General features: G+C 36.3%; 3 protein-coding genes across 5 annotated transcripts in view; 1 reads left to right on the top strand and 2 right to left on the bottom strand.

The window, feature by feature from the left end:
• The window catches only part of OTOF (otoferlin), a 164,728-nt gene extending 161,182 nt beyond the window's left edge, over positions 1-3,546 (bottom strand). Inside the window, exon 1 of the mRNA XM_039345994.1 lies at positions 3,441-3,546. The gene's annotated coding sequence lies outside the window, so the exon portion shown is untranslated. The remainder of the gene's footprint in view (positions 1-3,440) is intronic.
• Positions 3,547-3,574: 28 nt separating this feature from the next.
• FAM166C (family with sequence similarity 166 member C) lies at positions 3,575-21,947 on the top strand. The gene is made up of 4 exons (XM_039346002.1): positions 3,575-4,002; positions 5,563-5,836; positions 9,603-9,715; positions 21,768-21,947. The coding sequence occupies exons 1-4, from the start codon at positions 3,929-3,931 to the stop codon at positions 21,910-21,912; spliced, it is 606 nt and encodes a 201-aa protein (XP_039201936.1). The 5' UTR covers positions 3,575-3,928; the 3' UTR covers positions 21,913-21,947.
• Positions 16,480-22,049, bottom strand: part of CIB4 (calcium and integrin binding family member 4) — a 45,909-nt gene continuing 40,339 nt past the window's right edge. For 2 of the 3 annotated variants that reach the window (XR_005557007.1, XM_039346004.1), the window contains exon 7: positions 17,961-19,065. Coding sequence is in view for 2 of the 3 variants with exons in the window: in XM_039346004.1 (XP_039201938.1) it covers positions 19,056-19,065 (10 nt within the window). In the remaining variant the exon portion in view is untranslated. Of the gene's footprint in view, positions 16,654-17,960; positions 19,066-22,049 lie in introns of those variants that run through there. The other variant, XM_039346005.1, reaches the window with a different exon arrangement.

The following is a 22,049-nucleotide window of genomic DNA, read 5'->3' as shown; positions in this document are numbered from 1 at the left end:
GAACCCACGTAATGCCTGACACAAAACACACTGGGGATCAGGACTTATGTGGGCTTGTTCCTATCATTAGATGCAAACTTTCTAAAAATGGCCATGGGGTGAACACAGGGGAGGGCTTGTGCTGGCAACTCCATATAGTACAGTATCCAGAAGGAATGTAGATGTTACCCGGATGGGAAAGTGCAGGGCAGAAAAGAAAATCTGATGGCAGGTTGTTATGCTGCCAGGACAAGGGCAAGCTGAGAGTAACGTATTCTGCTTAAGACTTCTCTGTGTGATTGCTGAAGCATGGGGTTGGTGAGTGTCTTGAAGGCCTTCCCCCCAAAATTTTTAACTTTGATTATTCTATCCTTGTTTTAACTGCTTCCTTTTACTGAAATATTATATTTATATGTTTTTAAATGTATACTGTCCAGATAATTTATGTATCTATAGAGAGAGCCCTGGTGGCACAGTGGTTAAAGTGCAGTATTGCTGACAAACTCTGCCCATAGCCTGGAGTTTGATCCTGATGGGGCTCAAGATTGACTCAGCTATTCATCCTTCCGAGGTCGGTAAAAGTAGGATTCAAATTGTTGGGGGCAATATGCAAATAATGCTGACATTGTAAACTGCACAGAGAGTGATGTAAAGCACTATGGGGTGATATATAAGTCTAAATGCTATTGCTATCTGTTTGTGTATATACACACAGAAAGACAGAGATTTATATATATATATATAAAGTTTTGTGGGTCATGAGGAATAGTCAAAGGATTTATAAGTTGGAGGTATTCAGTAGTAAATATTAATAAATTCTATACGATTTTCTCCCACATATCTGTAATTGCATATCATTTTGCAACTCTATGCAAATTTACTGTATAAGCTGTACTGTATAAATCTCAGTAAACTCAGTGGATTTACAAACATGCACAGGCATAATATTGTGAATAGCAGTCTGAAAATGCTTTAGCTCAGCTGTTATGGTCAGAATTAACTTTTTGTGTTTTGAAAAAGTTGCTATGACATTCCACACATATCCACTTCATATCAGCACTTGGAGTTCTTGAGGAATAGTCCTAGTCATAGAACACAATGATGTAATCTAATTTCTACTTCTAAAATATTAAGATTTCAAATTTTGTGACTGGGGAGGATAGGGCAAGCGTCATATTTAATCTGGCTAAAAAGCCATAATGCATACACTGGTGGAAGAACATAATACAATGAAAGAAAGCAAAACAAATGTTAGGAAAATTGCCTGTTAGCATTCTCATTTTCCCAAAGAAGCAGAAAATACTCACACAAAGCAGATTGAAGATTTAATGAGATAAGAAAAATAAGTTCATGAATCATTTTTTTTCTGATTGCCCATTTTTAAAAATATTGCAGCAAATAACACCTGATGTGTTTTCAGGGGAGAGGGCATAACTATTCTTATATGGGGAGGTCTCCCTTGGCTTGTACAATTTATGCAAACCTTGGTTGTGCAATCCAAGCATAGAACAGCTTCATCTTTCCCACCCTCACAAATAATGTAAAAAGATTCCACTCTAACTATAATCATAGGCATTTTGATCATCCAACTTTGCTTCTCAAGGCAAAAATGTCCACTAATATTCATCTATGTAGCCATTTTTAACTTTGCAGGAATAAATAGATGCTTTAAAGTGGGTTAGATTTTAAATAATGCTCATTTGCCTAACTAAATTAGTTCTATTCTGCCTCTTATAGCAATAGCAATAACATTTAGACTTATATACCACTCCATAGTGCTTTACAGCATTCTCTGAGCTGTTTACAAATGTCAGCATATTGTCCCCAACAATCTGGGTCCTTATTTTACCAAACTCAGAAGGATGGAAGGTTGAGTCAACTTGGAACTGGTCAGGATTGAACTCCTAGCTGTGGAAGTTCTAACCATTGCGTTATCATGGCTCCCGCACCACCATGGTTTATGTCCAAGGATTCCGTAAATCTGAGTATGAAAATGGCACCTCAGTTAGTAATACTGAGTTAGTTGCAAAGGCTACAATCTTGAAACTGTTATCTAAAATGAATTAAGCTGTTTATTGATCCACAGATGCCCATTGGATGCGTGTTCCAATGATACATTGCTAACATGAAGAGGTGAAATAACTAAACGTATGAATAATAATAGAAAAATACAAAGCAATTATTAAAATAACTTGAATAAGGATAAAAAACTTTTAAATGAAACCTTATATTGCACTCTTCATGAAAAATATTTGTGGCTCATCTAATTGAAGTGTTTCAGTAGAAGAGAATATATCTGGCTCACCGCTGATGAAACTCTCTGAATTTCATTGTTTGCTTGCACATGTCTGTTTGGATGTTAAGTAAACCAAAAGACACAGTAGCTCAAGAAAAAAAACCCAGGAGTCATCTGCAACATACAGCCTAAGGACTGTTAACAGCCACTATGTAAAACAGACTGTCAGTAGATAGCAGATTGTATTCATGAACATTAACTAGCAGTCAGAAGACAGGATGAAAGCTCCTTTGTCTCATAACACATTAACATTTATACTACAATACATTTGTTATTTTTTAAGCTGCCATAAAATGCTTTCTTGCTTCCTCTCCCCTTCAGCTATCTAAAGCTTCCAGACCACATTTTTTAAAAAATTGATATGTATTAAATTGATGAATCGTCTTCTGCTTACTCAGCACCCGGAAAGATGTGCAAGAAAAACCTTTCATAAAACAAAGGAACACAGAAGCAAACCTCACACAATAACATTTCATTAAAGAAGGTAGTATACAACATAAACATCTATTGCTTTATGACAGTCTCAGGCAGCTACAATTTGGGTGCATATGCTAAATGCCAACCAGAAAGTTAAAATGCAAGTTGGGACATACTGTATAATCTAATCCACTATTTCACAACCTTAGCAACTTTAAGTGGGACTTCAATTCTCAGAACTCTCCAGCTAGCCAAGAAGCCCACCTACTTAAAATTGCTAAGGTTAAGAAGCACTGGCCTTGGATTTTCACCAAATACCCAGGGCTTTTTTTTCTCATAGAACACCCAGAACGGATTTCCCGCACCTTTTTTGGATGGAACCTTGTAAGGTAGGCAAGGTGGGTTGTATGATATGTGTGAGTTCCGGCACTTTTTTTTTTTTTTTTTTTAGAAAAAAAGCACTGCAAACACCTATAAATAAGCAGGAGGGATTTTCCTCATTATGTATAATGTCACACCCCTTTCAACGACATGCCTCAGACTGTGTCTATAGAGATTCTCAGTCATCCAGATCATAGTTATTCCAAAGGTGAAACTTCTTCAAAGAAAAACAAGAAAGTTCAGTTGCCTCCTGAAAAAGCACCTTTGGGACTGTATCCTACCAAATAATCAACGCCTTTGCTCTGGCTTTTGCCTGGTTTCAGGAATTGAGAAAAGATCAGAACAGAATTATAGAGTTGGAACAGACCTTGGAAGTCTTCTAGTCCAACCCTTTGCTCAAGCAGGAAACAATTTTAAGCACATTTATAAGCGAGCATGCTTCTGGGAATTAATTGTGTCTTCTTCCAGTTTGCAACGTACGGGTGCAATAATTCTAAGGATTTTTTAAAATGCCGAATAAAATCCTACAGATAACCCGAGACGTATTTCCTCACGTTGCATTTCTTTATTTAAAAAGCTCCACACACTTCGCCGCCGTGTGTGAGCCACGTGCCCACTTTTTCCTGGTGAGAGGAGCGCGGAAGGATGGGCGCAACTGAAGGAGGCGAAGGGAGCGGCCTCCTTCTGCGCCAGTGCAGCGGGACTAGGGCCTCTTGGCTGCCATGGCGACTGGTTTGTGACTGCTTCGGCCTTACAAGTAGGCCGGCTTCCACCTTAAGGCTCTCAATTCCCGGCTACGGTAGTTGGCAGCGTTCGTGACTTGATCCGTCCCTCACCGCCGAAGGGATCGTGGCTATGGCCTCACGCAGCGCTGGGACACTCCTCACTCAAAACAACGCGGTCTATGTGCCGCCGGGGCTCATGCCTGGGTGGGTGGCCGGCAAATGTCTTTAGTGAGGTGGGGACGGCGGGGGATTTGAGGCGTCGGTCAGCGAGGGTTTAAAGGTGGGTGGAGGCTGAGACGCTGGGAACAAAAGATGAGGAACGATGTGACCGAACTGTCCCGTCAGCAAAAGACGGTGACATTCTATATACTTTTTCAGAAGACCTACGGTAATAGAAATTTTATTTGTAAAAAGCTGCTTCCTTGTCCGGAAAAAAGGATGTTCATGTGTTAGAATGCATTTAAACCAAAAGGCTTTTAGATGAGTGGGAGGGGATAAACTGGTAGAACTGTTGGTATACAGTAAAAACAGAGCAAACTCCCCCGTGCATATTATTATGATAATGCCCAGTCTGATAATTATATTCCCATCCTTTATTTATCCACACCTTTGTATATTACACATGAATTTCCCAGTCCTTAATCCATTATTTTCAAATGGTTTCCCCCCCCCCCCGTGTGTGTGTGTGTGTGTGTCTGTGTGTGTGTGTGGCAGTGTTAAAGTGTTCCTATTTTATTGCTGAGCAACTCATTCTTCTAAGGAGAGCTTCTTGATGACTACATGCAGGAAAATAGGAACTCAGAATAGTACTGATATGTTTTTAAAATGCAAATTGCATAGTGTAGGATGCTGAGAAGTGTTTATTTGAAAGAAGGAATATGATAAATTTCAGGTAATCAAGACTATTGTAGAAGAGATTATGGTTATTTCCCTTATAGCACTTCTACCATCATTCAGTTACTATTTAAGTGATATAAATGTTGTCCTCATTACTGTTATATTAGTATAGCAATGGTTAGATGGTTCAAAAAGATGCTATAAATTACTAGTGGAGATCTTGCTTATATATAGCTTATAAAAAGAATGGTATAATTATCTTATATCTGTAATTAATTTCCTCTACTTTGAAAAATTGCTTAGAAAAAAATCATGCAATTAACTTATTAAATGCAGTGTTGAGATGGAGGTCACTTACTAGAAAGCATCAATATGAGAAAGATGCAAACTGGTCGTTAATAATGTGTTGCATAGCAACAGTCATTTAGGAATAATGTTAGATTGTATTTCCTTGTTCACAGGCTTAGTGAGGGCTATAAATTGGGCAGAATAGCATCTTTACATCTTTTTAAATATGGAACTTACGTAATAGTTGTTGAAAAACTCATTCAGACACTGAATATTGAGGGGTGGGAAGAAGAAAGTTAGAAAGACTGGAATGTTAAAATCTGTTTTACATAATTTCTGATTAAGAATATTTTACTTAAGCAATTAGAACTTGATTTTTCAGTAGTGATTCAAGTAAAATATACAGGTTCCCACAGAAAGGTCTACATAGAGAAAAACTTACATGAGGCATAGAAATAATATGTGGCACTAGTCTAAGCAAATCAAGAAACCATCAACTGCTTTAATTCTGCCTTTGGAAAAATAGATGTAATAATTATTTGTTTTATGAAGATTGTAGTGTTTGCAAAATGCTGCAAATAATGAGTGTTATCCAGGTGAATAAATTTATGTGTAATTTGATTTCCCCTTTTTCTCTAGGTACCGTGGCCATGTCCCTAATGTAGCCTTTTCCTTTGGTGACACCTATGGAAATACCACCATGAAATATTTTCAAGACTTCCGAAGTGCTGCAATGGAAACCAGTTATAGTCCTTATAGCAAAGGAGGCCAATTCCCAACCCTTTTCTCCCGTGACCCATCTCTCGTGATTGGGGAAAGGGCAAGGGGCTGGGATCGATGGCTACGTACTCCTAATTACTCTCGTTTCAATTTGGATATGAACCGCTCAGAAGAACTGGGAGAGTTCTACAAGGTAAAGCTGCTTTGACATACCGTCTCCCTCATGGTCAATTACACATAATTTGAAATTGTGAATTCAAAATGTCATGTAGATGATCTACATTAAACTAATTAGGGATATTTCGTTATTGTCTAAGAGTAAACACTTGGTTTAAGAGGGGGAAAGGAATTACACATGGGATGTGTAATTCATGAATATGACATTTATGCATTTTATGTGTGCATAAAATGATAAATGGGATCTTACCCACTTGCATGCATAGAAACACTATTCAGAATGCTTTCCATTTTTTAAAACAAAACCCAAATAGTCTGGTGATACTTATATTAATCCTAGATGTAACTTGAATGCTCTTTGTGTTTTAATATCTTTTACATTTCAGTTTATGCCTGTTCTTCAGCATTTTAAGATTTATGGAAAAGGATCTACTAGGAGACAAATAACTTTTAAGTTGCCTCCTAGGTCTGTTAGAATAAAGATTGGCTTCTTTATATTTTGAAAGTAGAAAATCCAATTGTATATAATAAAAAATGGAATTGACCGCTGTTTACTTTGTCCAGTCCCTTCCTCCCCCCCCCCCCTTGACAAGCAGATCTTTTTAAGAGGACAGGTTTCAGTGACAGAACATCAACAAATGATATATTCTGCAGTTGGAGACATACATGCAGGGACAAATTGTACCACATGTTCATGTGGATTGTGTTAATTAGTCCTGGGACAATTTGGTAAAGGAAAAACAAGATTTAATAAGTGCAGAAGACAAGGTGGGTTGGGATAATAGAAAATATAGAAAAAGACAACATAATAATTCAGATGGGTAGACAAGAGTGATTGTTTATTGCCTGATTTCTTACAGCAGGCTTTTGTATTAGTTCAGAAGTTACCAAATGTTCTGCCTTCAGGGAAGCCTTCTGCACTTTCTAGGCTGCTAGGAACTGCTGCATTCTGCCATGAGAACTCCTGTGCTGTTTAAGCTATTTTTATGGAGCAAGAACCTGGCTTTTTGCATTCTCTTCTCCTTCATCAATGACAAGAAAGCCTGTGTTTCTTGAGAAAACTCAACAGAACCTTAGTCAACTTGCCAGCAATCAGTATTCTTAACAGTCTTCATCTGGGTCATCCCACTAGATGAATTAATTGATTGCATGGCATTTTTTTTTCCAGATTGCTACTGAGAAACTTAAAAAGGCATTTTCATTCTAACTTTATGATCTTTTTATTATAAGGCCATGCCCTGTGATTCTAGTTCCCAGTCTTTGTTGTTATTTTTTTTAATATACTTTATTAAGTTTCTACAAACAATAAAATATAAAAAACCCAAATAAATAAAAAATATTAAAAAGGGAAAAAATGAGATACCAATCTTGAGCACGGTTGCGAGTGCAAAGCTGTGCGGGAAAAGTAGAGGGGTTACACATAAATAGCCTTCCCTGATTGTAGGTGTTGATAATTGCATTTTGAATACAGAAAAGTGTGCTAAAGTAGATTTATTTTATTTATTATTTATAATCAAATTATATAGCCGTCCATCTCACAAAAAGTGAGCAGCATACACAGATCCTGCTATGTTGAATTTAGTTTAATTTTTATTCCTTCTTAAGCCTGGAAATAAGGGAAATTTCTTCTTACTCAATAGCCAGTGTATCCACAGCAGTTAAACAATCTATAAATAATTAAGAGTGAGATGTCAAAATTAATGGACTGAAAAGAAGCACTATTTGTTCAGACCTTTTTCTTTTGTTTCTTAGTGATTCTAAAGTAATGACATTAAAACTTAAAAATATTTTAAAGCCCTTTCTATTTACACATTCTTTTTCTCTCTCTTTCACACACACACTCACACACAAAGAGAGAGTAGGGGGAGTGAGAAAGAAAAAACAGGTTGCTTCAGGTAAAAATGCAGGATTATTGTGATTGTCATTATCTATTCTACTTAATAGTTTGTCAGCTTTCGAAGCAAACTTATTTTTTTTGCACAACAAACAAGTGTATTAGGTTAAAGTGGCAATGGGTAATTTATAGATTAGCATATTATGGGCAGTTGGCAGTTTATTTTTATTATTTATTTATTTCATTTGTGTGCTGCCCATCTCATTTAGATGTTAGCATGTTGCAGGAATGATAGCATTGTGTTAAATCTTAATCTGATTTGTTTGGTATGTGGAAACATGACAATTGTTTTTTGTTAACCCAGATTTAGAATTTAGCATGCTGTTTGAACCCATCATTGCATGAAAATGGCAACAATGAATCTTTGGATTTTATTAATAAAAAAAACCTCTGGGATTTTGGGTGGAAAAATAACAGAATGGAGAGAGGAAGTCCTTTCTCTGCAAGCTTTTCTCTCTTTTCTTACAAATCATTGCTTCCAAACTTGCTGCATTCCCTTGTGGGAACATTCATGGGGTGGCAAGTGGGAGGGGACAAATGGTGAAGTAGCACTGCACCAACCTGATGCAAACCTTTTTCTGTATATGTACTGTGATATTGCACACACAGTTTATGGCAGATTGCTGCTTTCATCATTTTGGCAAAATGGTGGATCCTGTGAATGCTTTTGTTTATCCATATGAAAAAATATATTTGTAGAAAATAGAAAGTGACCAAAAAGGTCATTTATTTTCAGTTATTTTTTAAGGTTAATAGAATTTTACAGATATTTTTGTTCATTAATGCTAAGCTAGGATTTTTTTAACAATGTTTTTTTGAACATATGCTGCACACATAGTGCAAAACCATACAGAAGTGTAGGGAAATAATTAGTACATTAAATTAAAATCAAATTTAAAAGTGCATAAAGACTGCATAAAGACATGCATATTGATGGAAAATTGGCATAAAATAATGTTACAAGAAAAAATGTGCTAAAGGAAAGGAGTACATTGGGAAAAGTGCACAAAGAAGAAAAACAGTTTGTATAGAAATGGACAACTCTGGCAAATGCACATAGATTTTTGCGTGGATTTGGAGGCACTGAATGCATGCAGACATACATCTGGAAAAATGAGAAACTGAATTGAGTACAATTAGCAGAATCACCAATCCCTATTAAGTTTTAGCCTCACAACAATCATGTAAAGAGGTTACTTCAGTTCCATGCTAAAGTGATAGGCATCATGGTTGAATAGAGTTCTTTTTTTAAAAAAATGTATTTTATTGGTTTTATAGTTTTAACAAAAAGTGTTTAAGACACACCGTGGTGTTTGGGTAAACAAAGATTCCAACATAAAATCACACAATAACAGCTCAGCTGAATACATTCACTATCATCTCTCTATTTCCCTCAAGTAACATAGTAAATTTAATATATTTCATTTCTATCCTAAATTTCTATTACTACTAAACCTGTTTATTAAAACTTTAAATCAATTTCAATTACCATAATCAGATAGGTTTTACATCAATGTATTATCACTTCAAATACCTCTTGCAAATATATTCAAGTTCTTAATCCCTCTCATCCCTTTTTTATCACCAATCTTATTTATTTCTTCTTCCAATAATAACTAGTTTAATTAAAAAAACCAATATTATCATATCTTATCAAATCGTATTATTATACACAAACATCTCTTAAGTAATTAAACATTACACATGTACATAGTTATAGAATAGAGTTCTCAGTGCTAGATTCCCTTGTGTAGATTCAGCACACCAACCCTTACATAACAGCAATGTGGATGATTTAGAAATTAAGTAAACACATAAAGTAAATATTCTCAAAAGAACTCAGGTCTATGTACTGATGCTCCTGACCCAATTTATTTTTAATTTGTAGCTTACTCAGATGCATCGTGAACATTACAGAGATAAGACAGGGACATTGCACATGGTACCATACTTTGTGCTGCCTATGAAGGAAAGAGACAAGTATCCTCATCCTCTTGATCTGTGAGTCTAATGGGCAAAAACAATGGTGTGGAGGGAAAGAAATCAGGTATTATATTGAGATTGTTTATGGAAGTGTTATAGAAACTCATCAGTTTCCTTATTGTAGAAGATTTATGAAGAGATTGGACAACCACGGCATGGTATGGAGTCTCCTACTTGAGCAGGGGGTTGGACTAGAAGACCTCCAAGGTCTCTTCCAACTCTGCTATTCTGTTATAGGCTCTCAGTACTCATCTTATGACCACAATTGGAACCAACATTTCTTGTGCTAAGCAAGATGATTGTTAAGTGAGTCATGAGCAATTTAATGACCTTTTTTGCTACACTTGTTAAGTGAATCACAACAATTGTTAAGTTGAATTAAGCAAATCTGGCTTCCCCCATTGACGTCACTGGTTGGAAGTTGGCTAGGAAGGTTGCAAATGGTGATCTTATGACTCCTGCATGCTGCAGCCATCAAAAATGCATGTCCGTTGCCAAGTAATCAGATTTTGATCACATTACTGTGGGAATGCTGCAATAGTTGTAAGTGAGAGAACTGATTGTAAATCATTTTTTTTCAGTGCCATTGTAACTTCAAATAATTTCTTCTAAGCCAAGGACTATCTGTAACAAGTCTGAGTCTAAAATAATCTGAGGTGACTTGGATCACGTCAGTAAATCCCTTCTAAGATCCTCATGGTCATCTAAAATCCATCTAAAATTTTGAGATTCATTAACAAAAGCAACAATTTCTTTGCGTTAGGCAGTGTGTTTACGCACAAGGTAGACAGCACTTTATATTTTTCTTGCTATTTTTGTTCTGCCATTCATCATGGAAAGAAACACATCAAAGAGTCAGTAGTATATCTAAAGACATTAATTATCATTCCAACAGAATCATTTTGGGTGTTTTTTAGTCTTTGTTCAAATGAAAAATACTTTTCTTTTTTGTTTATCCCATTCTTCTTAGTCCTTTAAAAAGATAGTCTCAAATGTGTTAATTCAACCCTGGAAGTTTCTTTTTTCCAAGAAAATATTCTCTTATCTCCTGTCCTGCTCTTCAGACTATTCATTAAAGTCAGATAATATTGTACAGCTTAATTGCAGTCTAAATCTTTGTAAAGGAGAAAAAACTTGTTATTGGCAATGATGGACAAAGTTACTGTGACAGAAAACACTGCAGCCCTATGTTCTCTTATATAGAATTGTACAGTGAGATTCTCACAGAAAACAGATTTAGTTGAAATGTTAATATATTGCTAGTCCATGTGTGATATGCCATACACTAAATAATAATAACAGAAAGCAGAAAGTACAATAGAACTATCTTTAGCATAAGAAGGTGCCTTATATTAGTTATTGGTTCACCTCATTTCTCATAGTTAGCTATTGTGATTGGCAATATGTTCTCCAAAACCTCAAGGAGACAAATATATTTTCCAGATTTGTTATTTAAGTTCTGATTGAATCTGGGACCTTCACTGCTTTATGCAATATTGAACTATGATTTCTGCCCTTACTATTATGCATCACTTGTTAATTTTCTGCTTTTTATCATTTTGGTTCATTGATCTGTATTCTGTATTCCTAATCATTGAAGTAACATAACATTCCCATTTCACCATAGTAATAAATCAGAGAACAGATGTTAGAGGGGAAAGGAAATCCAGCATTTTACCAGATTATTAAAAATATATTAGTAGAAATCTACCCATCTGATTTGGAAAACATTGGCTTCTTTTGCTTGAAAGAGAGCTATTCCAAGTCAATACACCATTTTATCCTTAGTTATTCCTATTATCATAAGTAGATCAATCATATTGTGGGAGGGGATTGAAGAGAGAAATTATAACAGTTTGAGGATGAAAAACATTTACAGGGAAGAACAGAAGAATTCAGAAACCTGCCCATCTGCTAATTCTCCCTTGCAAATGTTACTCATATCAGTGTAAGAAAAAAAAAAACCTAGGTGGCTTATTTCCTCATAATCTCTTGATTTGCCCTGAAATCTCAAGGAAGAGTTACAGGGAGGGGAGGGAATTGGGTCTCCTATTTATTTACAGTATATTGTAGCATGTAATAAAAATAAAATATAAAGTTCAACCATTCGTTTAATGACTATTCAAAGTTACAACAGCACTGAAAAAAATAACGACTGAACCTCACAGTTACGACTGTCACAGTATCTCCATGTCATATGAACAAAATTTGGGTGCATGGCACTGGACATGTATTTACAACTGTTGCAGCATCCTAGGGTCATGTGATCACCATTTGCAAGCTTCCCAGCTAACTTCTGACAAGTAAAATCAATGGAAGAAGACAGATTTGCTTAATGACTATGTGATTCACTTAACAACACCAGGGATTTGCTTAACAACCATGGCAAAAAGGATCATAAAACTGGGCACAACTCAACAGTTGCTTAGTAATGGAAATTCTGGTCCCAATTGTGATTGTAAGTTAAGGACCATCTGTATTTGCTTTGATCCCGTATATATTGGGAAGATATTTTCTTGAATGAATGCCCCACTATGGCCGCTTAAAGGCATTTTCTTGGATCTATTTCTTTTCTAGTATTTGCAAAATACCCACCCTCTGCTCCCTTAAAAACAAGTTTCTCTTAAAATATGCAATAATTGTTATTGGAAAATGCAATTATATATTGATCCATGTACATATATGCTTATGTATTGCTTGTAAATTCTGTATTTTATTTTAATTGGATGATTTAAATTTACTATGAATGTATCTTCTGATTTGTTCTGTTTACCTCTCTGCAATCTGTTTTGGGTGTTTGTTAAGGCTACAAGAACTAAGCTCAGATGAACTATGATTTCTGGTCTATGATATGCAAAACATATTATTGGTATGTTTTATGGCATGAATCCAGGTTACCTGAGGAATTGCCTTACATTAATGGGACTAACCCGTCCCACTCGTTTCAGGGGAAAGGGTCCTGTTGGCCAAAGAATTTTGGCCTGCATGATCCAGGAGAAGAGCCTTTTCTGCTGTGGCCCCTGCTCTGTGGGATATTCTCTCATCAGAGGTGAGATCCATCCCCAAACTTTTGGCCTTCTGGAAGAGCCTAAATACTTGGCTCTGCTGTTTGGCTTGGGGCTCTGATAGGGACCTGTTGGGGGTAGCCGACAACATAGAGAAGAGTTTCACCCCCAGGCTGCCCATCGTCTTGGTTCTTAACTTTTAATCTTTCAATACCAATTTTGCTTTTAGCACTTTTTAACTTTTTATTATATTGTAACCCTCCCAGAGTTGCTGTATGAGTAAGATGGGCAGCATATAAATTTAATAAATAAAAATGAATACATAAATGCAGGAGATGGGCATTCTTAAAATTTGATAAATAAATAAACATTTTGAATTTGAAACTTGTATTCTGACCATATCATAGTGTTCAAATGATGTTACAACTATTTTGGTTCAATGATATAATTATAGGTAGTTCTCAAATAGTAACTACCTCATTTAGTGACCATTCACAGTGATAACCGTGATGAAAAAGTAATTTATGATGAATCCTCGCATTTAAAACCTTCGCAGGTCAGTAAAGTAAAGGAAAGCGGAAGTATGATTATAAGCATAGTCATGATTTCACTTAGCGACCATTCTGCTTAGCAACTGAGGTACTGGTGCCAACAGTGGTTGCTAAACCATTACCTGTACTCTGGAAGCGTTCCCAGCTCAGACCAAACCTTTCTCAGCTCAGAACAAAAGGGATTTTAAGTTTGAATATTTTTGCATGCCTCTAGTTATGTGTACTTTGTTACAGATAGTCCTTGGTTTATGTCCCATTTATTCAGCAACCACTCAAAAGTATGGTAGCACTGAAAAAATTGGACACATGATTGGTTTCCAGAGTTCCCATTGCAGTACCCCTGTGGTCATGTGATTGCAATCAGGGCATAAGGGTGTCTGGCTTGCAATTACAATGTTGAAGAGAGGCCTGATCACCATTTGCAATCTTTGCTGCTAGCTTCCCACAAGTAAAGTCAGTAGGGAAGCTGGTAAAGAAGGTCACAGGTCACTCTGGTAAGTTCTTTGGCCCACAGTATCTGTTCGCAGCCTTTACTGAGCTTCCAAGCCTTCCCCAGCTGCCCTCAATTCATGCACGGTCTGCACTGGCTCTCCTAGGGCCTTCCCCAGCCTCTCTCACCTCCTGTGGTATCCTATACTTTTTGCCTGAGAACTGCTTCTCACTTAATGATTTGCACATTTTGGAATGAAAATGTAAACTAGATTGTAGTCATGTGACATTATGCTTTATTATCACATTGCTTGGTGACTAGCAAATTCCCGTTCCCAATTGTCATTGTAACCCAGGGACTACCTATAATGAAGTTCTCTGCTTTTATAATTGAACATACAGTACTGTTCTCTGTGTAACTGATTTTGATCCAAGTCTAAAAATATAAATATTCCTTGAATTAATGTCCATGGTTTCCCAGTCAGTATGGTATTAGGCCAGTGGTTCTCAACCTTTTTAATGCCGTGACCCCCCAACTGGTTGTAAATCGAGGACTACTCAACCGGTCATAAGTCAAGGACTACTCAACTGGTGCAGCACCGTTTGCAGAATGGGACTTTTGGCGGGCTCAGCAGGGCAGAGACAGCCTGGACAATTCCTATTGGCTTTTGAAAGCCAATAGAATTATACTCTATTCAAGAGAGTCTATTCTATTGGCTTTCAAAAGCCAATAGAATAAAAGGGAGTAGCACAGCTAAGGAAAAGGGGAAAAAATGGCGGACTGCATTGTTTGGCAACCCCCGTAAATGGTCGTTCGACCCCAAATGGGGTCCCGACCCACAGGTTGAGAACCACTGTATTAGGCCATACTGTGTTGCTTTAATTAAGGTCCTTAATCACAACTGAGTTCTTACTTCCATTTGTCAGTATTGCTTTGTGACAGATGGGTTTATGATGGTGTTATGTTCTTAAAAATCATGTAAGTAAAGTTGTATGTAATCTGAAAACTGATTCATGTTATTTAAAGAATTACAAAAATGTTTGTAAAATATCTTTGTTCTCTTTCTGTTGCTTGTTTCTTCAAATTTCCTTGAATAAAATGTATCAAGCTTTATCTATTACATTTCAATTTCCAATATATAATTTCCTAGGAGAATTACTCGGGAATGTAGAATGCACAGTACTTATATATCACCTATGTAGTGTGCCATATCCTGCATAATTGGTGAAACTTTCTAACTTCAATGTTCATCATCAATATTCCTTCCAGATAGTACTTACATTCGAAGATTGGGTGAACATATGTTAAATGGATAGTGTATTAACCTTTGCTTTCCAATTATATATAGTACAATATTATTTTATTTGACTTGCTTGATTTCACACCATTTATGCAATGTATTTTAAATGTAAACATTTGCTGTGAACTCAAGTCTGCAACTTTGTCATTCTCTTTAATTGTCTTTGGGATTTTATAAGCTACACAGAGTTTAAGGGAATGGTGGCTATAACAAATGCAATTAATTGAATTAATCAAGTTAATATCTGTTCCCAAATACACTTAATTGGTCAAACAAAGTTGGTCAATGTATTGCAGAAACATGAAATAAATCAGTTGACCAGTTTCATATATCTAGTCTTCCAAAAAAAGTACTGGAAGGAAAAAAGGATTTATATTACAGAATTGTCAAAGCCTGACAGCATAAAATATGTCTCCCAAACACTGATTAGCTGCATGCCTACTGATGCCTGGCTGACCAAGAAGGGGTAATTGTAATCAGAAACCCTTGCTAGGACTGTATTTGCGCAAGGGTTCTAGGTATACTTGACAGATCTTGGAGAAAGTTTAAATCATTATTAAGATTTGGTTAAGCATGTTGTAGGTCACTTCTTATGTTCCAATTCCTTCATTTGTCTGTCAGGCATCTGGTTGTCTATATTATAAAATGCCTGATTTGCACTTGCTACATTATTGATTTTTTTTATATGTTAGGTGAAAAAAGGAATACTTGGTTGAGAGATTAATTATTTATGCAGACTACAGATGGCAGCTAAGAGAGAAAGAAAATATAAACTCTTTAATAGCAATAGCACCCAGGCTTATATAACACTTCATAGTGCTTTACAGCACTCTCTAAGCAGTTTACAGAGTCAGCATATTGCCTCCAATAATTTGGGTCCTCATTTTACTGATCTTGGAAGGATGGAAGACTGAGCAAATTTTGAGCTGGTCAGGATTGAACCTTTGGCAATGGGCAGAGTCAACCTGCAATTCTGCATTCAAATCACTGTGCCACCAAGGCATTTAATGCATTATAATGATTATAATTTTGAAGCCTGGATCTCATAGCCCTAAGGCCTAAGCTGGATATCTGCAGTTTTATAATGGTGAGAGCATCTTGAACTGATATAAGATAGTATATATAAATAGGAAATTCAGCAAACTTAATATTTCTGAGTTTTAATCTTAATATGTTACCATACTGCTATAAAAACCAGAAAACTGCTGAAAAAATATTAGTGACTCTTCTCTAGATTTTCACTGCTGCAAACTGACATCATATAGGAAAAGTTCATCCATTTCAGCAGACTGATTTCTGCTTTTAATACACCTCCCTAGTTTGTATCTTTCTAAATAATGAATCCAGCATTGCCTGTTAGTCTGTCATTTCAAAGCAATCTGTTTTGTTATTCCTGTCCAAGGCACACAAGCATTAATCACGATTGATCAATCCCCTGGAGCACTTTTCTAGGGCATGTTGCTCTGCCACAGATTGTACTTATTTTTATGGCTTTGTGTGTTGGCAGGAAATACGATGTATTTTTGTCCTCCATGCTTTACAGAGGGTAGCATTTCTGTTCCTGCTGTAACTAATTCTTGGTGCTGTCGTGGGACTGTAGTTCTATTGCTTTGGGATGACAGGATGGTGAAACAAGATTGCAGACCAGATGTTGGAAACCTTTAGAAGCCCTACACAACAGATGAGGATAATTCAGTTACTGAATTAAAGTAACTGGCTGGGTAGAAAAATAGAATTAAATTGCTTACCTTAAAAAATTGGATTGTTCAGTGCAATCTTTGAGTAGTAGACAGAAAATTAATTATTTCACTCAGTTTTTAATTCATGTATTTGCTATTACAGAGTGTAATATCTTGAATAATTTAAAGAGGCAATAAAAAAATTATGGTGAGGAGAAGATTCTATTACAGTCCTTCACCCTGATAACTCTAGGCTAGTAGTTGCCAATCCGTGGTCTGTGATGCCTGAAGGTATAGCAAGTGGCACAGGCTTTCAGCACAAAGTTTTCTTTTAAAGAATTGCCAAGTTCTGTGAAAGTTTTAATAGCCTTCTTGAAAATATCAGGAAATTTTGAGTTATCTTGCAAGTTTTATTTTTTATTTCTTTTTAATTTACTTTTAGGATTTTATATGTGTCACCTGGGATAGTCACTTATGCCAGGAGTCCTCCACCTTGGCAACTTTAAGTTGGCTGAGGAATTCTGGGAGTTGAAGTCCACAAGCCTTAAAGTTGCCAAGGTTGAGGACCCCTGACTTATGCTATGATACCAGCAGGTTCCATATTGCTAATTCTGGCTTGCATGGTCCATCAAAGTTTGTGGTTATGATGTTACGAAAAGGTTGGGTCTTCTGTTCTAGGCACCATCACGTTTCAGACATTACATGCTACTAAACACCATTAAGTAAAGCATTGCCCTTCCTGCTTGGAAGTCCTTTGACTGGCCACTGGAAAAATAGATAGCTTGCTGATCTAGTAAAACTTTTCTTATGAACCTAGGTACAGGGAATGGGGTCACAGTTGGTAGGATGTTGAATTTTGCATATGATTTTAGAAAATAGATTTACCTTGATTTGGACAATTGGCAGTTATATACCTTATCTATTCATCTATGGCAGGGGTTCTCCACCTTGGCAACTTTAAGATTTGTGGACCTGGCTGAGGAATTCTGGGAATTGAAGTCCACAAGTCTTAAAGTTGCCAAGGTTGAAAACCCCTGATCTATGGCAATTCTCAATCATCCAGGTCATGGTTGTCCCAAAGATGCTTTTCCAAAAGGCAACTGGACTTTCTTCATTGAAAATGTTTTGCTTCTCATCCAAGAAGCTTTTTCAGTTTTCAGTTCTTTAGTTCAGCTCTTCAGAGAACTGAAGAAGCTTCTTGGATGAAAAGTGAAAAGTTTTCAAGATAAAAAAAACAAAGAAGTCCAGTTGCCTTTTAGAAAAGCACCTTTGGGACCTTATCTATTCCTAACCCTGCTAGCTGATATCATGCCAGTTGAGTAAGTAGAACACATTGCTTTAACACTGAGATGTCTGCCCCAAACTTTGCCTGAGTTGTTGGATGATGCCCAGTTATGCCCAGTTTAACTTTTCTTGACATTATTTGTAACTGGGAGTTTGCCCACAGTTATCAAAATTGGCTTTCTTACAACAAATCGAAATTTCCTTTTTCAATTATTTCTTCTAGAGTGTTTTTTGAATTCATTTGTATAAATCTTCTACAGCTACTTGACTAGGCTTTTGCATAGAGGCATAATTGTGAGAATCATGTGGTTCTCCATTTTACATATTTACAATGTTGTATTTCTTTTGATAAACTTGAAGAAATAGAGAGTGAGCATAAATCAAACTGTTCAATTTCTCATACTTCATGGGTGCCCTCTGCTGGTAGAATGTGGTAGTTCCTATTATTCAGTTGGAAAAATGAAATCCGATCGACCAGCTATGAGGTAAGTGAAAAGACATCCAAGCACACTAACATGTCCCTTATGGACTCATATTCTGTGTTAATATGAATTGTACCCTAAGGATAAGAAGCTCTAGATTAAATCTAAAGATGAGACCATATTGAATAAGCAAAGGATAAACAACTATACTTTTAAGATTAACATTTAGGAACATAATTAAGTGTTAAGGCATGAGCTTTAATTGCAGTATTCTTAGTTTTATTCAGAAATATCCAGTTAGTAGTATGGTCCCTAAATGTGTGTCTTAGTGGGTGTTACCAGAATATAAATAACATTTACCAGAAGATAATCTGGTAAGTACCATTTACTAGAAGGTAATGGCAAGGATGTTCCCTGTCAATGCCTTATTTTCCAGAAATATTTTCCTACAAATTTTAGCTTTTTTTTTTTTGCTTAGGGATATACATGGTCTAGGGCTAGGCTGTAGCACATGTCATTTTTATTTTATAAGAATATTGATGGAACCCAGTACTATTCTAGGAAATAAAAGATTATGCTGTAGGCTAGCATTTTATAGCAGGTTTATTACTTTTTTTAATGAAACAATTCCCCATAGTCTGACCTTGTGTGAGTTATACACAGATGGAGTTAGTTGGAAGAATGCAGCTAATTGAATCTGAAAAGAAAGAACAAAGCACCAAATTACACTTCTAATTACATTTAAATGAAATTACATTTAATGTGTTTTGACTACTTCTAATGTCAAAAATCTGAGGGTTCATGTCACTTTCTTTATATAAAGTATTGTAGGAGCTTCTGTAAATTGTAACATATGATAGAGATACTTGAAAATTTACCTTCACTTGCACTGAAATATATCATTAAACATGCATGTGATAGGCAGAATAGAATCCAAACAAGTTCCCTAACAGTAATAAAAACATTTATCATGAATAATCAGTGAAGAAATGTGTGATCTTTATATTTCTTATTAAAAACAAGTATATTAATGTTAGTGTCTTTAGAGTTCCACCTCTAATTTGGAGTTCCTATTTTCAAAAATATTACTGAGGAATGAAATAAGTTATCTTGCTAATTCTGTTTCATACTCACCCATTCACTGGATGGAATGACACGATGGATGGAATACTTAGCTGATTTAAAATATAACTCTCTGGTATATTTTAAAACAAACTGTCATACTATATAATCTTGCTCTTTTGAGTATTTCATCCACTTAGAAAAGTGTTTGTGTTTCTTATTATTACAAAACTGAAGTAAAATATTTTTTCTATTTTACATTCACAGTATCTAATTAAAAAACTTCAAAAAGCTGTTTATATTTGTTGTCCTTTCTTTCACAGATGCCTGCATCTTTTTCTTCATTTTCACTTTTTTCTTTTTCTTAACCAGGAATTTTCATATATGAAACAGATCAGATATATTTGAAATTTTGAAAGGGAAAATGAGGAATGTGTGTAGTATAATTCTATTTCCTTTCAGATTTTATCTCAGCATTATTCATCTCTGAAGCAAGTTCATAAAAATGTACTTATGTCTCACATGGTCAGCAGAATATACATATAGTGAGAGTTTAAAATAATCTAAAAGAAGGAATAGAAGCATTAGATGGGTGCAGGGGAATATAAAAGGTGGAAATCTACATCAAGTTACAAGGCATTCTAATATGGCAGGCTAGATGTTTTTTAAATCTAGTTTATAAAGTTGAGTCACAAGGTCAGTTAATTAACCAATGAATTTTAAGCATTGCTGAAGAACCGGACAATAGTGCAAGCAGGGCTGGTATTTGAAAACAGGGTAATCTAAAATTGTCCTGCACACCCTGGCCATTTAATAATGGTCAGATGGGGGTAGTACCACTTTCTTAGTAGTGCAGGCATTGGAGAAGCACATGCTCTGTTGTTGCTCCATGTCCAGAGTCACTGGACATTGCTTCTCCAAGTAAGGAATCTTCTGGTATTGGCCTTCGAGGACAGCTGAGGGGGGAGGCCATTACATTGTGGCAGAGTTTCTTTGTTTAGGTACTTTTGAGTATAATCCTGCAGTGTGCTGCTTTACCAGCAGAGATGGAAGTATGAAGATAACAGGTTTTCATCAACTCTTTTGATCCATAAATAAATCCATAAAAATAATTAAATATGTCAAACTGGACCAATTAAATTGTTCCATCTTTTCTTCAGCCTAATGGACCAATTATAAATAACATGTTGACCATGTTCACGTTAAGGGATTGTGGTGTAGTAGAAACACACATGCACACAAAACAGTTAACTAACCCCAGAAGGTTAATTCCAAACAGGCTCAGCCTTGCAAGGATTAAAGTAATTTATCCAAGCAGGCATGTTGTAGTAACATCTGAACCAAAGCAATTGATTTTGCAAACCTAGTTCTCTAAGAAAAACATCTGGAGAGAAAGGACAGCTGAAAATCTATGTTCTCTGTTACCAAAGCCATTACGTATGGAACACATTTACTGAATAGTGATCGCCATGTGTATTTTATTGTTGGTCAAGTGTGGAAGGAGACAGTTTTGATGATAGACAGACAGAAGAAAGACAGACAGACAAACATAGATAAATAGACAGACAGATAGACAGACAATTACACATGCACACATATACACATACATATATGCGGAAAAATGGCAAAGTAGAAGGTGCAGAAAAGAAATAAAAAAGGGGAATTCTTGCAGTCTCCTTACAAGGAACATTCTGCATTCTCCATTCTTTTGTGGAGCCATCTTCAATCTGCTATTTCTTTCTCTAGAACAGTGGTTCCCAATCTTTTCTATACCCCACACCCCTAGAATGCTTCTGATATATTCTCGCACCCCTTACAAAAGTTCAAAATAATGGCAACAAATTATGCATATACACTATAATTTTGAAAACTCATGTTTTCGCACCCCTGGAATATCGTCTCAACCCCCAGGGGGTGCAAGTACCCCTGGTTGGGAATCTCTGCTCTAGAAGTCTGGGAGGAGATGATTTCTTAAGGCCTTGCCAGTATACTTGTGGTGCAAGGTCTCATTCGATACTGATACTTCCTGGACTAAGTAGTTAGGAACTTTATATTCACACACACAAGCAATGTTTAACCAATTCAGATTATTATGTGCTGCTGGAATATCTGGTAAGATTTGGGTTAAGAGTGCTCTTAGAATAAATAATATTTTCAGTTCAGGTGAACTCCAACCAGGATCCCTTTTCAGTCTGGGAGCTTCATTTCCTCCAGGATCCCCCCAAAATTCATCATCTGGGATTCTATTACATGCATGTTGTGCTTCCTGAGGTCAGTCACCAGTTATATAACCATGTCTCCATTGTGTGCTTGTTCTTCTCACCCCTTTTCTTTTAGCCCACCACTGAGTGCCAAAACAATGTGGCACCTCCATCGCATCTCGCCAGAGAATCTACGGACATACCAGACTTTTCCCTCAGGAAAGAGAGTGACTTCACAGGAGAGAGAAGTCCGAGACAGCTTTTTTGAGTTCAGAGCTTGAGTGAAGGATGCTGCCATTCCTGTCCAGCCCTTGAGAGGAAAGTCAGAGCTTGGGAGTAAAAAAGTTTGAAGAATGGGAAATCATAAAGTTGATTTTCTTTTACTCCTTCACCATGTCTTGTTGCCGAGGAATACTTG

The sequence above is a fragment of the Crotalus tigris genome, unplaced genomic scaffold (assembly GCF_016545835.1).
Source record: "Crotalus tigris isolate CLP2741 ecotype Arizona unplaced genomic scaffold, ASM1654583v1 scf7180000017987.690289119674:8195010, whole genome shotgun sequence".
In the NCBI taxonomy this organism is placed as follows: Eukaryota; Metazoa; Chordata; class Lepidosauria; order Squamata; family Viperidae; genus Crotalus; species Crotalus tigris.
The sequence above is the reverse complement of the archived record's forward strand: the minus strand, read 5'-3'. Positions and strand labels throughout refer to the sequence as shown.

Coding starts and splice junctions, on each gene's coding strand:
- FAM166C (XM_039346002.1), top strand. CDS start 3,929: ATGGCCTCACGCAGCGCTGGGACACTCCTCACTCAAAACAACGCGGTC. Junction 5,837..9,602: donor AACTGGGAGAGTTCTACAAG/GTAAAGCTGCTT, acceptor TTTAATTTGTAG/CTTACTCAGATGCATCGTGA. Junction 9,716..21,767: donor TATCCTCATCCTCTTGATCT/GTGAGTCTAATG, acceptor CTTTTCTTTTAG/CCCACCACTGAGTGCCAAAA.